Source organism: Dreissena polymorpha, chromosome 1, assembly GCF_020536995.1.
Source record: "Dreissena polymorpha isolate Duluth1 chromosome 1, UMN_Dpol_1.0, whole genome shotgun sequence".
NCBI classification, from domain to species: domain Eukaryota; kingdom Metazoa; phylum Mollusca; class Bivalvia; order Myida; family Dreissenidae; genus Dreissena; species Dreissena polymorpha.
This window is the reverse complement of record NC_068355.1, coordinates 145,507,534-145,525,478: the sequence shown is the minus strand read 5'-3', so window position 1 is coordinate 145,525,478 and position 17,945 is coordinate 145,507,534. Positions and strand designations below refer to the sequence as shown.

Here is a 17,945-nt window from a genome sequence, read left to right as displayed (position 1 = left end):
ATACTGTGCCGACCAATACTAAATAACAATATGGTGTCATACGCCACAGCAGGGACCTATACTTGTGATCATGGAGTCTTAGTGCACGACTTAAAAAAGTATGTTGTTTCGCTTGCGGTTGTTAAAGCCAAAACGGGGCTTCCCAGCTGGCACAGCTGCTGATATTCGGATCTGAATACTTAAACTTATTCAGACCTTATTCTTAACCGTTGCGCGTTTTACGATATCGTATTTTAGGCGGGCATACAACTCAGTGAAACTATTCAATTTCTTATACAACATTAAGCATATTAACAGTTATTGAAATTAACAATATCAGCGACATCTTTTTAAAGACAAAACACCTTTTCAAGTATCGAATTTAACATGTCAATAAAATATATTAATACCAAAAAAGGTTTCATTTACTATTGTTCACATTAAACCTTTAAATGAAAGTGTCGCTTTAACTATTTTCCGTGTCTTATTAAGCCGCGAATCGTTTGCTAAAAACAGTTAACAAAAAGGGCTACACGTTCAAATTCTTAATGAAATACAAAAATAAGTATAACATAATTAATAACGTCCATAAACACACACGACAAGATCAAAGTTTTAATGGAAAACTAATATGACATTCCACGTAAATTATTATTTTCGTCTAAATCGAATACTATATATAGAGAAACAATGTATTTATAACCGACCAATGAAGTAACATTATGCAACTTTCAATTTACACAGTGCTATATGGCAACAATATGGAATTTGAACAGTGGTAGTGTTTTAAGGTCTGGACTATCATTACTTGTAAGTTTGTATAAACATTTTTCTAATGCAATTAGTAAAATAATGTTTATATTTTATGTTTAATTATTTATTGCATTATTATTCTGTGCTGTTATATGAATTTGATGCCGTTAAAGCTTCCGACATGAATTCATGTCGGAACGATGCTATTGCAAAATAACGTTAAACGATACGAGGTCGATGTAAATCGACCTCATATTTATAGGAGTACCTCTGCCTATAATGCTCTAAAGGGGGCTTGGCAGTATATATAGATAGATATTAAACTATTAAAAATATGTGGCTGTTCAGCCTGTTGCGTGTTGCTACACTTAGGAGAAATATTGACTGAAATCGATTAACACAATGCTGGGTAGGAAAATGCCATAAAAGAAGGTGTTTGTTTTGTTGATATGCACGTGATGGCTAGAGTAGCGGCAAAACTGTCATGGCTTTTCTTTGTAGTGAAACTGTTGTAAAATCTTTTTTTTTTACCTCCGGCCTTGGTAAATTTAACTAAGGCGGCCATTTTGCCCTTCACTGACTGGTTCCAAACTAGGCAACAATCCACTAATTAATTAAGCTTAACGCTGCCTCACCGTCCGCTCAACGCACGACACAGCTGCTCCGGTTCCCATTATGCTTAGATGGAGCCCGTCCCTACTAAGCATGTCCCGGACGATATCTGTTTTTAAGAATATTGACTTCATATAAAATATAATCATTCATATATAATCACAGTTTATGTAGGACATACGAAAACGTACATGTACTATTCCTTGTTGTTTGTTGCTGTTATTGAATATTTATGTAAACTTATGACGATGAGCTATATATATGCTTAAGTCGAAATAAACTATTCTGTTCTGTTCTGTTCTGTTGTTTTTATTCCAATTAAATAGGGTCAATTGGTAAATTGAAAAATGGTATAATCACATTTACATTAATTTCAAAACTGTTTTCCTTGTAACAGTTAAATATGATAAATAAATAAACTTTGTAACTGTCATCAATTTTATTTTTTTCATGCATTCATATGTGTATTATCAAATTATTGGATGTTACTGATATTTTATTTTTTACTAATAACTAATTTAGACTAATTAAACAGAATTGCACTTTCCTTGCACATTATTTCATTATTAATAATATAATTAGCAAATGTAATAAAAAAATTATTGATATTTTAATAATTAAACTCAATGATATTAATAATATGTAAAAGCAAAAAAAATAAAAATTAACTTTTTATGAAATGAATTTGTGGAATTTAAGGAAAAATTAATAACTTTACGGATTAAAAAAATTAAAAGGTCAATTCAAAGCAATTAATTGATTATAATTATCATCATCATTATGGGGTTGTTTACCCTCGGGACTTCGGTTAGAAACCATTGCCCTAGCACACTGTTTAACATAAAACTCTACGTTTAAGAAGCCGAAAACGGCTGTAATATGGTCAGCTTCAATAAAAATCTATTGGTTAAAAAATATCTGTACATTTCTATTCAAAAAGCAAAAACGCCGTATTCGATAAACTTAACGGACAATCTCTTGCCTAAAGCTGTTAGAAAGCGGCGTTTTCATTGGTTGACAGTATTTAAAAGCCTGGCTCTGATTGACCTACTTGAAATTCTTAAAAAGAAATTTCGGCCAATCAGCGCCATCGTTTTAAAAGTCTATTAACGAATAAAAACGCCGCTTTTTAACAGTGTTAGGCTCAGCCAGTGTAAAGCAAATTTTTAAACTACTAGATTTTTATTAAAGCACCGCACCAACACTGCAAAGTTTTATATTTGTATCAATGGTACAGCCCAGTAAAATCAGGCTGTCCATTTTATGGCCGTTTTCGACCTTTTAAATGCAGATTTTTAATGTTAAGCAGTGTGCTCGGGCAATGGTTTATTAACCGAAGTCCCGAGGGTAAACAATCCCATTAGTCAGTAGACCTTGAAATGGCGTCCGCTCCTGCAAGGACGTGAAAGTGACAACCAATCATATTGTATGGCATCTGCTCTTTTGCACTTTTAAAATGTAAACAAAGCAGAATTTCATTAGGAAATGTATGAAACAAGAAGGAATAATTGACCAGTCGCCAAATTATCGATCGCTCCGCCCACATAGTCACGTGGTCTAGTGATTAGAAAACTCCGACAAGCAGATCAGAAATTATAGCGGATTACGTGAGGGAAATTCTATATTTGTAATGATTTATTATGCTCTTTGATATAAAAAAAATTATTAAAGCCGCACACTAACCTAAACTGCTTTGTAAAACGTTAATACAAGCATAAAAACTTTAGAGAGAAATGGCGTAATCAAAATAAATGAGTTAACGGCAGACTGACTATCAGAAGCGTTTCTTATACATATTATATAGGGAAGTGATGAAAAATCCGTTGTAAAAATGAGCATTTATTTCATATTGATTTTGAACTTGTATTCAACCGTCTGACAGTGAACCCGGTGGCTATTCATATATAATTTTGAAAATATTTTTATTAAATGCAAATGACATATCCATATCATGATGGGTTTTTAGTTTCTTAAAAATGTTTAGATCTTTGTTTTATTGTGTTATTTTTAAAAAGACACCGATTTTTTTATTTGGATATGAATTAAATTTTGATTGTAACCATAATTTAATACAGGCCTAATTTCGTGGTTTCATTTAATGCGAACCTGTTACATTTTACTATCAAAAAATGAAATGTTGGTATTACGGTGCTGTTCACGAACATTCGAATTGAATACATTTAGCATATTATGCATTTGTTTATTTATAACAAGATGGCCCTCATATGTTAATTGCAATTTTCACATTTCTCCCCGTATCAATATATGTTGTATCAGAAATGTTGTTGTTGTATTATAAGCCGTACATTTTACACTTGAAGTCGCTTTAAGCTGGCTAAGCCGCGTTGAAATCACCTTTGTGTTGTTTTTACTTTAGTTAAAACAATATTTAAGTCAACAATTTATAATGATTTCCCTTGTTTATGATCAACAGAAAATAAATATATAATTGGAAATCATTTAAGTAATTAAATAGTTTTCTTTTCTTGTGTACAGTACCTAACAATACCTTAATGTTCCTTCATTCTGAGATCCACGCAACATACTGTTATTTATTTATCATCGACAATTACGCTGAGATTAATAAGCACGTGTGGCAATTATTATGTTGCCCAAACTGCTTAATAATATTGTGCATCAAACGGTATAACACGTTTTACAGAACACACACCTGGTGTGGTTAAACTATTTATTGCTTTTGTTTTCTCATTACTCGTTCATATGTTCAAGAAATAAAGATAGAATAATAACCTTTTATAAAGTATTTATAACACCTACAATTTTGAATAATGATCGAACAGTAATGATCATGCATTTGATATAAAATCTGTGTAAACTCTTAAAAATTACGTCCATTCCATATGTACAACACGCTTTGTTTGTCGGACAAAATGGCGGCCAGATAAGCGTTGCTGAGGGGTGTGTGAAAAATCGATATCTGATTGGCTGATCGACAAAATGTGGGCGGAGTTGGCGACTGGTCAATTACATCCATTAATGCCTGAATCTATTTGAATTTAATATGATTGGTATATGTTATTAAACCACTATGAAGATGTTATATTAATATTATTATTATTATTATTATTATTATTATTATTATTATTATTATTATTATTATTATTATTATTATTATTATATGTTGTTTGTGTTGAAAAGAGAGAGAAGGAGAGGAATAGCCCAATTTTTATAAGTATTGATGGTTAAAACACATACTTTTTATTATATGTGGTATCATCATTACTAGACCCATTGCTCAGTATTTACTGCAATGGGTTGTTGGAGTCTTGAAACTTTGTGATCTGTGTTTTAAATGTCAAAATCCAAATAGGATTACTTTTAATATAATGTTTATAGAAAAGAAAAGGAATACACGGATGTGTAATATGTTTGTAAAACAAAAACAAATAATAATATTTAAGGATTTTTCAGATAACAAAGTGGTTTAACATTGCCAGTATGTATTTACATACATAATAAAGTATCAAAATTAGGTGTATATTTAAGGTTTAAATTTAATGTCATACAACAAGATCTAGGCAGTGGGAAAATATTACTATTTACAACATAAATTAGTAGAAAAGTTAGAGCCTGGTTGAATAGCTCTCATATGAAAAGAGAATTTGCATGTAGACATGCAGTTATATGGAAAATTGTAATTGTAATTGTGTATATATTTATGTATGTGGCTCAATATTAAACACTTGCAGACAGGAATATAGCCGTAATGCTCCAACATAAGGCCCTGTCTGTATGGAACTTAAAGAGGATTGGTCTATGGAGAAGAGAAGTCCTCCCAGAGTGGCGTTAAAACAATATTTAAAAGTGAAATTTGTAAAAACCCTTATATAATAAGGGTAATAACTTATGTGTCGCCAACCAGTCACCTTCATAGGACCACATAAAAATCATGAGTAAAACAATGTGCTTTACAGTTAAAAAGGAGACAAAACAACTAAATTTGTACAAAAAGTACATAAATTACAATATGTACAGTACTATATGCATTTATATATATATATATAAAATACAAATTGCCACCCTGGAGGGTTAAAAGAAGAAGAGATTTGAAAGTGTAGGCTGGAGTGAATAGGGGAATAGCCAGCAGGGGCGATGCCCCTAGGTTGAACTAAGGGAGGTAATTGTGGGGATGGGGTATACATCGGTTGTTTCCCCAGGACCAGAGGGAGTGCACGGTAGATGAAAAATAGTTTTAATACAATTGAAGGAAATTTAAATAAAGCGTGATATAAAATTGGTAAAAAGACCAGATATAACCTAAATGCAGGAAAAAACCCACAAAAAGTTCTTATCAAACCAATATTATTAATATATTGGGGAAAACAATAGAGGAAATTGTACTGAAGTACCTTATCTGCTATGTAAAATAGCAAATAAACACAGAACCGAGTCAATTTGCTATTTAAAATAGCAATTTAACATAAAACAAGGGCTGTTTGTAAAACATGCATGCCCCCCATATGGGCTGTCTGTTGTAGTGGCAGCCATTGTGTGAATACGTTTTTTGTCACTGTGACCTTGACCTTTGACCTAGTGACCTGAAAATCAATAGGGGTCATCTGCGAGTCACGATCAATGTACCTATGAAGTGTCATGATCCTAGGCAAAAGCGTTCTTGAGTTATCATCCGAAAACCATTTTACTATTTTGGGTCACCGTGACCTTGACCTTGTGACCTCAAAATCAATAGGGGTCATCTGCGAGTCATGATCAATCTACCTATGAAGTTTCATGATCCTAGGCATATGCGTTCTTGAGTTATCATCCGAAAACCATTTTACTATTTCGGGTCACCGTGACCTTGACCTTTGACCTAGTGACATCAAAATCAAAAGGGGTCATCTGCGAGTCATGTCCAATCTACCCATGAAGTTTCATGATCCTAGGCCTATGCGTTCTTGAGTTATCATCCGGAAACCATTTTACTATTTCGGATCACCGTGACCTTGACCTTTGACCTAGTGACCACAAAATCAATAGGGGTCATTTGCGAGTCATGATCAATCTACCCATGAAGTTTCATGATCCTAGGCGTGAGCGTTCTTGAGTTATCATCCGGAAACCATTTTACTATTTCGGGTCACCGTGACCTTGACCTTTGACCTAGTGACCTCAAAATAAATAGGGGTCATCTGCAAGTCATGATCAATGTACCTATGAAGTTTCATGATCCTAGCCCCAAGCGTTCTTGAGTTATCATCCGGAAACAACCTGGTGGACGGACCGACCGACCGACAGACCGACAGACCGACCGTCCGACATGCGCAAAGCAATAGACCCCTCTTCTTCGAAGGGGAGCATAATAAGGAATTTGCTATATAAAATAGAAATTTTAACAAGGATTAATGTAGTACAAGGTACAAAGCCCGCTATGACGCAGAAACAGCAACACAAAGAAAATGTTAAAGCAATTAGCTATATAAAATAGCAGTTTCACACAAAAATAAGGAAATTTGCTATACAAAATAGCAATTTTAACAAGATTAAATGTGTTACAAGGTACAAAAATTGCTATGATGGAAAAATAGCATTATTAACAGAATCTACAATAATACCAAGGAATTGGTATTACCCTGATTATAATTAAAACAGTGATAAACTATTAAAAAATGTTTTTGTATGATAATGTGCGAATCTCACCTTATGAATGACTATCCCCCTTCAAAGATATCACCTAATCTCACCAATGCTGATTAAAGGGCCTGTATATTGCACCATTAGTACCCCTTTATACAATAGCTGTTATCTTGTAATAAACACTTGCTTATCCAATAAACGCTTGTATATTGCACCATAAGTGCCTGATATATTGTTTAATGGTAGGTGTGTGTTGTTACTTAATATTAGCGAAAACATTAAAATGCTGTCACATTTTTTGGCTACAGATTAAATTAATTTTTAAATTCTTAAATTGGGATGGTAAATAGTAATAGTAAATATTCTGCATAAATTAACATATTAGTGTCAAGCTTTTTATTATATGATAATCTTGATGACAGACTGAACAAATATGTAAAAAAAATCGAACGAAAACAATAATGTAGGAAGTGATATATAGGCATCAAAATGAAATTCAGAAAATAGGACGTGTTTACCTTATTAATAGAATATTGAAAACTATTTTAATATCTCTCATAACTTTCTTATTATTTGCCTGGTTTTGAATATAGATTCATCCTTGAGTTTCCTGATGCTTGACTCGAACCGTTGCGGCGCAAGTATAAAATCGATATGGTTGTGTACTTTCCCGTTTGGATCATGTCAGTTCTTAGTTCTGGACGGTTTGTGTGGGTGCAGCTAGAGTGTTGGCTAGGGTGAGTTGGTGGCTTTTTGCTAACTCAAGATGTCTCAAAACTCTGTCGTTGATCTTTCCTAAGCCAATTCTACCTTCTGTCCCTGACCAGTCTCGGTATGCGTCTGGTCTAACCTTGGTGCCCCAGTCGCCTTGGAAGATGTCGTTCTTAGGGACCTTGATTATGAATGCGAATAATCATCGTTATATACTCGTCCACAGATTGTCAAATCGACAATTTTCTTTATTTATGGTCGCATATTAAACAAATCAAAGTACAGCGCACATCAGTGAGTTCAGTTATACTTATGAAGCAGACTCATTAAAAATATGTTAATGTAACTTTTTCTCACTTTGTCAAAATGATAATTGTCCAACTTTTGGTCACATATTCAACAAATTAAGAATAATGTATATCAGTAAGCAAAATAATACTATGGACGGAGACTCATACCCAAAATATATTTTGTTTTAAGAATACTCATCGTTATAAACTTACAAAAACATTAAGCGTTACAAACGCGAAACGATTGAAAAAATGAAGAGTTCTGATGGTATCGTTATATTTTGTTGCACAACTTGGATTGCTGATTTAAAGTATACAATAAATACAATATATGGCAGCACGCATGGCTGAGTGGTTAGTTTTTTATTCCAAAGGTAATTGGTGCGAGCCCAAGTGTGGTTGACTTTGTTTAACTTTTCTATTTCTTTAATTTTATTGTTGTGTTATAGTTCCGATGTTTACAGTTATCAATAAAAAAATGAGCCCCAAGCAAATTATCACTTAGTCTTAACAACTTTTGATCTCCTTGACGCAAGTCGGTATATTCCCACGGGTTAAATGTGACGCATGACGTAATTTTCTCACGAGTCAAACAAGGATCTTCTGTAATTTTCAAGCGTCAAAACCTGGGACCTCGGGTCAAAGGAAACCCCTGAAATGACAAATTTAAAAATGTGAAAAAAACTATGGACAAGTCTCGTATCATCCTCATAAACTGACAAAATAAAACCGCTTTTAACGCGAAACGATTGAATTATTTTTCTGTTTCTGTTGTTGTAGTCATATTTTGTTACAATACTTGGACTGGATATATAAAGTTTTCAATTAAAAAAGAATGTAAATACGTATTGAATAGTGATTAAGGCGATACATGCTTTCCAAAAGTCTGTAGTTTGTGCACAGTTGGTAAGGGGTGAGAACTGTTCATCCTGTTGTTCTACACTAGAACTCATAACTTTTTTACTTATTATTATGTTATGAAACACAAGAAATATTATCCCCCCCCCCCCCGGCTGTCTTAACAAAACGAATTGAGGACGAAGCTGGCGATGTGGAAGCTGATACAGTTTGTCTTTTTATATTTTTCATATGTAAGTGGTATGTGGCCTTCGCGATGACCAGTCAGACTCGGGTAACGAAATCGAACGTTCGATTCGTCGCTTTTCATTATCAAAAAAATACTTTAAGACTCCTTTAATCGGTATGTATTATAGTTTATTTTACGATGTTATGAACTTCTTTCATTTTTATGTTCCACACGAGTATAATTTAATTATATGTTACGATGAGTTTTAGGTTTCATTCGCAAGCATATATTTACGGATAAAATAATCGGATATCGATTGTTAAATTCACAATATTATAACATACCGAAATATTTGAACGATGATTTAATCTAGTGTTACTTGTTTTACTGTTTTAATAATAAATTACTCTAATGATATTTTAGGACTGGATGATTCGCATTGAAATAGTAAGGGGCTTCTACCTCCGTTACTTTGTTAGTGCAAATTAGTATCGTGACGTTACCTGTTTCCGATAGACACCTATTTCTGATAGGTTCCGATATTGCGCATGTTTTTGTTAACTACATGACGTCACAGGTAAACAACTTGCAAGCAAGTGTTTTTGACATTGGCGATTTTTTGTGATCTCAACAATTTCGTGAAAATGCTACAAATTAAGGTAACAAAGTTACTGAATACAAGTGTATACGTTTTTGACTGGTTTGTGCTAAATACACTTTTTTAACTTAGTAAACAAGGTCTCAATACATCAATTTACTGCAGGGCCCTCAATCCATTTTAGGGAAGGCGGGTCGCTACCCATAGCAGGGGGAATTTTCGCGGCGTTTCCCTTTTGGAGGTGATTTTTTACTTACTCTCTAATTATAACATTTGTACATGTTGGCACTATATTCATTGCTTTTTTCATAATTTAGTTTGTTTGACAAGATTAAATTAAAATAGAATTGAGATATAATAATCATGAGACACATCTAATCTATAAAAAAAATTAAAAAAAATATTTTTTTTTTAGGGGGAATTTTTCTCCAAAAAAGGGGAAAAAGTATACTTTTCAGGGGGGGGAATGCGGCCGAATTTCGGCCGTGGATTTGACAGATTGAGGGCCCTGAACTGTGAACGCTCTATACGACAGCCATGTTTTTGTTCCGTAAACTCCGCCCACTGTAATGTTATGGGTAAAGTTCCTCAATGATTACAGGGTTGCCGCTGTCGATCGCCATTGGCGCCAATTGCGACAAAATAAAAAATATGGCGACAAAATTTCGTAAATGGCGATTTTACAAAAATCGGCATTTTTCTGGGTTCATATTTTCTTAAAATGACAAAAGACGCTGTGTTTACCAGCCGCTTTACGGCAGTCGTAATACTATAGATTTCCATGGTGTAAGCGATACCGCTGTAATCAATGGAGTGTGGTGCTGACTGCCGACTACCGCAAAGTGGAATGTTATGGTGATAATTGCGATTATCTGGGGTGTTGTTGCAAGTTATCTTAATTGGTCGGCAGTTTTATTGCTTCAGAGATAAGGCAATATTGAAATATACCGACTTTGCGCTTAAATGTGAAGTGTTTGTCACTGTGTTTGAAGCAGATTCAAGACCGTTAAATTGACAACAATGACAATCAAAAAGGTAAGTATCGATTGTTTTTAAAAAAATCGGTGTAATTATAGAAAATAGTAAAACATTTTACATCTATTGGTTCTATTTAAACGGTGACATATTGCTGTTTCACTCGTCAAAATGGCAAGTTCAGAGTGTAAAACGACTTTTAGAAAGTGAACATTAGATGCTGCTTATTTTGAGACTCATTCAAAATGCAAACGTTCCCACCGCTATTATTCACCAGCTAACAAACAAAAACCAAACAAAGACAGTTGTTTATCAGAATTTCATTTCCTTCAATATGATTTCCAACACACAATCTATGCTGTGTGAACTCTTTATATCCTCAACACTTATCAATTCATTTACTACCGAATGTACCTTAAAAATAAAGGTAAACATAGTTTAGCACATGGAAATCAATTTGACATTTGATATACACAAATGCTTATTTTATTTGACTGTTGTGTTAAGGGCTCTATGTAGTAGATCATATGCTAGCACACATTTATATTATTTATATTCTTCACATTCATTGATTATTATTAGTATTATATTAATATTATATTTCCCTTTTTGTATTTTCAGAATACCATAAAGCTTCTGAAGCACCAAAACTGTGGCAACATATTCAAGCTGCTAAGAAGGTGTCAATCAACAAGAGTTACAACTGATTGAATGTGCCTTTATTTAATTAACAATGTTAAATGTGTTGTTATTATTAATACTACTGTTATTAAATCAATTCCTTTAACATACTGTAAATGCTCAGTTTTTGTTTGTATTATAATAACATGATCTTCATTGCCCAAATGTAGCCCCAGTGTGGCGACAACTTTTTAAATTTGGCGAAAGTAAGTGGCGACAACTTTTGAAAGCCCAGAGGGAACCTTGGATTATTGTAAAATACTACACCCTACTGTAAATACAGGTTATAAATTAACATGTTCTGCTTAGACTTTTTATATCAGAATGGATTTCGATTGCTCATAATATGGTTTTAGTTATGTAAATTGACATCAATACATTGATAAATCATACAAAACATACTGCTACTCTGCTGGGTAAACAGCAAAGGCAAAAACTGAGGGAACAAATCTTTTTGTTTAAAGCTTAAACCTCTGACTTCCCTGGACCCACGTATGCAAGGCGGCGTTCGTATTCACCAACAACTTTAACTAGGGCATACATGGCAGTTAAAAAAAGGATAACACCCCCGTCTATAGGGCTTCTAGGATTATGGAGTGCCTCTTACAACGTTGCGCGATCGCGTAGACAGCAGAGTGTCGGTTGATATCGTGAAAAATGGACCCGCGCCGCTGCTTAGTCTCAGTGAGGAACAGCTACTGGTCAAGCATGTGAAAGGCCTAGCGCGTGTCGGGTATGGGTACACTCGCACTGAAATCTGCACCAAGGCGTACAACTTCGCTGTTTACCTTGGAAAACGCGGAAAGAAAGAGAAACCCCTCAGTCTCAAATGGTTCTATGGCTTCATGGGAAGGTGGCCAGAACTCAAAGTTGTTAAGCCATCCGGACTGTCTGAACAACGAGCAAGTTGTGCATCTAAGGAGGTGATTCTGAACTACTTTGAAGAACTGAAAAATATCTTCGACAAGTACGAGTTCCACAACAAACCTCACCTTGTGTACAACATCGACGAAAAGGGCATCAACACCGAATATAGACCACCAAACATTGTAGCTGGCTTTGACACACGTCCTCAAGTGGTGATGACCGAACAATCGAAAACGGTTACAGTGATCGGCAGAGGAAATGCCCTTGGTTCCCTGATACCGCCATTCTTTGTATTTCCCGGTCAACGGATGCTTCAGGAGCTTTTGGTCGGAAAGAGTGAAGGGACTGAAGGCATGATGACGCACTTCTTGAAATATGCCATGGGACGTAACCAAGAAGATACCACATTGGTGTTGTACGATGGTCACAAGAGTCATATCTCCATCAAACTCATTGAATGGGCAAAAGAGAACAGAATAGTTCTATTCGTTCTACCACCTCACTGTTCCCATATTTTACAGCCCATGGATGTCGGTTGTTTCGTTCCATTCCGATTGCACCACCAATGTGTGACTCGGTATGATTTTTGCAAATTGGTGTGCAAAGCGTACACTGTAGCTCTGTCGCCTGTCAACTTGCAAGCATCGTTCAGGAAGACTGGAATTTATCCATTGCAGAATGCCATTGACGCAGTGACTAGTCTATGCGATGCCATAGCACCTTCAGAGCTGTATGCAGCCACCTGCGAAAAGCTGGCTTCTATTGTGGATAACATTATCCAACATGAGCCTGACATAAACGACGGTGCAAAGTTCTACAGTGACTTCCCCACTGAAGTTTCCAAGAAAGTGTCAAAACCCCGCCGAAACATCATAAGGTTGTTGGTGGCAAAGCACTGACGAAAGACAAAACGTTCAATGCTGTGCGTCAATACATTGCCCAGTCCGCCACCAGCCCATCAACCGCTGGCAAGGCAACGACTATAGACAATCCAGTAGCAGGACCATCACGTGCAATATAGACCTGTGATGATGACTCCATGTCTGTAGATGAAGATATGACGGACGATGAGAAATGTTGCGTGTGCAAGAAGTACTACTGCACTTCAAGAAATGGACATTCTCTTGCAATTTACACATGGGCGCAATGTGATGTATGCCAACACTGGACACACCTAAAATACTGCACACCAGTCAGAGTTGTCTGTAGAAACACTCCTTTCAAATGCCGATGTTGTTAAATTAAAAAAAAAATTGTTTGTTTTATAGTTGCTATTTCAATGAATATTGTTTCTTAATATTTTTAGCTCACATGAGCAAAACATGCTCATGGCGAGCTTTTGTGATCGCCTTTTGTCCGTCTAGCGTCGTCCTTTGTGCGGCGTCAACATTTGCCTTGTTAACTCTCTAGAGGCCACATTTATTGTCCAATCTTCATGAAATTTGGAAGATTGGTCTCAATGATATCTTGGATGAGTTCGAAAATGGTAACATTTGCTTGAAAAACATGGCTGCTAAGGGGCAGGGCATTTTTCCATATATGGCTATAGTAAAATCTTGTTAACAGTCTAGAGGCCACATTTATTGTCTGCTCTTCATGAAACTTGGTCAGAAGATTCATCCCAATAATTTCTTGGACAAGGTAGAAAATGATGCCGGTTGGTTGAAAAACATGACTGCCAGGGGGCGGGGCATTTTTCCTTATATCATCATTATTATATGGCTATAGTAAAACCTTGTTAACAATCTAGAGGCCACATTTATTTTCCGATCTTCATGAAACTTGCTCAGAAGATTTGTCCCAATGATATCTTGGATGAGTTAAAAAATGGTAACCTGCGCTTGAAAAACATGGCTGCCAAGGGGCGGGGCATTTTTCCTAATATGGCTATTTGGGCTCGGTTTTTCTGTCCAGCACTTTTTGGTTACATCATAAATAATTTGATGTCCAACATTTTGTGAATTTTAAGCTGGTGTGTTAACCGCAAAATTTTATTTCAGTGCTGAGTTTGTGGAAAGTCCTACGATTTAATAAATTGAAAAAAAAAATATGTTAAGGCATTTTGCAAAAAGAGACAATTTATATTGGTTTAAAGTCAATGATGTAACATATTGGACACCACTTAGCAAACATGATTTGTATACAAAATCTTAAAATATTCTTGTTGAAATAAACGGCATTGATTCGTCATCACGGCGTTCGACCTCATCCTTGTTCCTATCATAACATTTGTAGACACTACACAAGTTAATTATGTAAAAGCAGTTTGAGATCTGACTTCAAGATGTAACATATTGGACACGAACTGTTACAATGTACATCACCATTCATAAAAAATAATTATTGACTGAAAATTGTATTAATTTGTGCCTTTTTTCAGTTTTATATCCAAGAAGTAACCTTTATTGATAATATTGAAATAAAGGTAAGTAGCCCAAGTTTTTTTGGTAGAGTGATGGAAACTCATGAATTCATGGGCACTATAAAAGGTATACCTTTTTTGTCCAGAATCCGCATGTATTTGTTACAAATGTTTGTACTAACAGGGTAGAACTTTGTAGTTTTATGATATTAATCAACAAGTTTTATGTTAATCTTATCAAATATGGCCACAACATTTTCAAATACATTCATGAAATTTATATTTATGCCCCCCTTCGAAGAAGAGGGGGTATATTGTTTTGAACATGTCGGTCGTTTGGTCGGTTGGTTTCCGGATGATAACTCAAGAATGCTTAGGCCTAGGATCATGAAACTTAATAGGTACATTGATCATGACTGGCAGATGACCCTTATTGATTTTCAGGTCACTAGGTCAAAGGTCAAGGTCACAGTGACTCAAAATAGTAAAATGGTTTCCAGATGATAACTCAAGAATGCTTACGCCTAGGATCATGAAACTTCATTGGTACATTGATGGTGACTCGCAGATGACCCCTATTGATTTTCAGGTCACTAGGTCAAAGGTCAAGGTCACAGTGAATCGAAACAGTAAAATTGGTTTCCTGTAGATAACTCAATAACGCTTATGCCTAGGATCATGAAACTTCATTGGTACATTGATCATGACTCGCAGATAACCCCTATTGATTTTCAGGTCACTATGTCAAAGGTCAAGGTCACAGTGACTCGAACCAGTAAAATGGTTTCAGGATGATAACTCAAGAACGCTTACGCCTAGGATCATGAAACTTCATAGGTACATTGATCATGACTCGCAGATGACCCCTAATGATTTTCAGGTCACTAGGTCAAAGGTCAAGGTCACATTGACTAGAACCAGTAAAATGGTTTCCGGCTGATTACTCAAGAACGCTTACGCCTAGGATCATGAAACGTAATAGGTACATTGATCATGACTTGCAGATGACCCCTATTGATTTTCAGGTTACTAGGTCAAAGGTCAAGGTCACATTGACAAAAAACATATTCAGACAATGGCTGCCACTACAACTGACAGCCCATATGGGTGCATGCATGTTTTACAAACAGCCCTTGTTAAAAACTGCACCCGCAGCCGAGCGTTGCGGAGCTCTTGTTTAATTTGCTGTTCGCAGTACTTGTTTTTATTTAATTGTTATTTCAAGATTTTTGCTCCAATCTGTGTTTGTATTTTTTTTCTCTACTCTCTTATGAAACCGTTTTGATTAAAGCAGTCTGTACGTTGGACAATTTGTCCAAGCGATTTACAGTCAACGGAACTGTTTTCCAATTTCCGAATGTTAGCCAGAACAGCACGATTTTTGTTAATCCCAAGGGCTTCAGGCCTCATTCCTAACTTATGAACACTTGATCTGAAAGTATTGAATACAAAATATTAATAATCAATTTTTTGAATTTAGTTATATTAATTGTTTATTGTATTGAAAAACAACAACAGCATCAACAACGCATTTCATATCACCTACAGCATTTACATGCACCCCCTCCCCCCAAAAATACCTTGTGGATTATATTTAATGTAAAGTAAGTTATTATATATACCTTTTAATAATATTTCCAATTTCAACAACACACACAATAGCATCGGTTCAGATGGCAAGTTAGTGATAATAACACAAGTGGTAGGAGTGACAACGTGGGACGTCATAAATAAATCTTAGAGGCCGAGTTAGGGTCTATTTTTGGGAATTTTGACCTGTGAGCATTTCAAAAGGCATACACTTAATTAAATACTACTATACATGTACAAGAAAAATGTAATTATGAATTTGCTTGAGGATATGATGTATGAGAAATATCAGACATTTTACTTCATGTTATTTATTGAATTGTGATGGGTGGGATGACATAAATTATGTTTACTGACATTAAATAGGAGGTTGCTTTACAGACAGGTAATATTTGTTAATTGATTTAGTTTACATGTACTTGAAAATTCTGGTGAAATTTCTCCGAGATCTTTAAACAAAGCAAAGATAGCTACCTGGGGGCAATATTTTGGTACAAGTTGCCATATATATAGTCACATACATCAAGGTCAATATCCTTCTTGAAGGTCAGAATGCTCATGTCAATGACATAGGTGCCCTTTGGAATGCTTTGACCTGCTATTTGTTGTTAATCATATTTTTGTTTTGGAATCCAAAGTTATACTCTGTTGTGTTGCTACATTCCAGATTGGACTGCTAGTGGAGTTCAGCCATGTCGTACATGCTACAGCATCTTCACAATGGCTGGCAGGTAGATCAGGCCATTCTGTCGGAGGAAGACAGGGTGGTAATTGTGCGCTTCGGACACGACTGGGACCCCACATGCATGGTTATGGACGAGACCCTTTACAAGTGTGCGGAGAAAATGAAAAACTTTGCAATTATATACCTTGTTGACATAAGTCAGGTACCAGACTTCAACAAGATGTATGAGTTGTACGACCCCTGCACCTGCATGTTCTTCTATCGGAACAAGCACATTATGATTGACTTGGGTACCGGTAACAACAATAAAATCAACTGGTCAATGGAGGACGTTCAAGAGTTCATCGACATTGTGGAGACAATATACAGAGGAGCGCGCAAGGGCAGAGGTCTGGTCATATCACCAAAGGACTACTCTACAAAATACAGATACTGATGTGTCCTTTATCTCATTCTTCAAAATTGTTCAGTGATTTATTGTTTCATGGTATTTGTCATGTTATTAATCATTTGGTATAGTACCTGTACTAGTAAGATTAAAATCTGTAAAGAAAATCACTACATACATGTAGTCATTGTAAGATAGCATGTGAAAATAAAATAAGAGCCGTCTAGAAAATTGTTAAGAAAATTTCTGCTTTACATGCTTTTAAATTTAAAACCATCCAGTGAAGCAGGGTTCAAAAAGGTTGTATACTTATTATGTCATGAAATTACGCAAACTAGGACTTTTGACGTTTTGTTCCATACCAAATGTATTAATTTGAGTTTTATTAAGTAAAATAAAATCATGGATTTTTTTCTCACGAATTTTAATATTTTAACATTACATGTATATGACATACTTTAATAAAACAAGTGTACTAAGAAAGGTGTAGCTAAATAACTGGCATAAAAATAATAGTATTTATTGTGTGCTGTGTTTAATGTAAAGCTTGATATGAAGGTATAACAATAAATCCTATAGTGTAAAGTGGATTATGATTATTTGTGTTTTTTGTTATAGCAAGAAATTCAAAGCAGAGTAGATGACATAAATCCCGTTAGTGATGCTGCTGTGTGCATGGATTGAAGTAAAACATGTTGTTAGTGAGAAATTGATGTCAAATACTGAAACGTACATATTTGCATAAGGTTGATGTCATTTAGACCGAGTTTATGTAGAAGGACAGCTTCATCAAATCAAGTAAAAAATGCTTGATTAGAATTGTATTTAA

At 35.1% G+C, this 17,945-nt stretch overlaps 3 protein-coding genes across 3 annotated transcripts in view; 2 read left to right on the top strand and 1 right to left on the bottom strand.

Annotated features, from left to right (window-relative positions):
• The window catches only part of LOC127854139 (NADH dehydrogenase [ubiquinone] 1 alpha subcomplex subunit 9, mitochondrial-like), a 30,935-nt gene extending 29,537 nt beyond the window's left edge, over positions 1-1,398 (bottom strand). The window contains exon 1 of the mRNA XM_052389146.1: positions 1,264-1,398. Coding sequence (XP_052245106.1) covers positions 1,264-1,297 — 34 coding nt within the window. The 5' untranslated portion in view covers positions 1,298-1,398. The remainder of the gene's footprint in view (positions 1-1,263) is intronic.
• A 7,596-nt stretch (positions 1,399-8,994) lies between these two features.
• Positions 8,995-17,706, top strand: LOC127854192 (thioredoxin-like protein 4A). Its single transcript, XM_052389215.1, has 2 exons — positions 8,995-9,144; positions 16,711-17,706. The coding sequence occupies exon 2, from the start codon at positions 16,736-16,738 to the stop codon at positions 17,162-17,164; it is 429 nt and encodes a 142-aa protein (XP_052245175.1). The 5' UTR covers positions 8,995-9,144; positions 16,711-16,735; the 3' UTR covers positions 17,165-17,706.
• On the top strand, positions 9,536-12,990 carry LOC127856278 (uncharacterized). Its single transcript, XM_052392420.1, has 2 exons — positions 9,536-9,547; positions 11,812-12,990. Exons 1-2 carry the CDS (start codon positions 9,536-9,538, stop codon positions 12,988-12,990), a joined length of 1,191 nt encoding a protein of 396 aa, XP_052248380.1.
• Positions 17,707-17,945: the final 239 nt, after the last annotated feature.

Excerpts from the sequence above, each read along its gene's own strand:
- LOC127854192 (XM_052389215.1), top strand. The coding sequence starts at position 16,736 with ATGTCGTACATGCTACAGCATCTTCACAATGGCTGGCAGGTAGATCAG.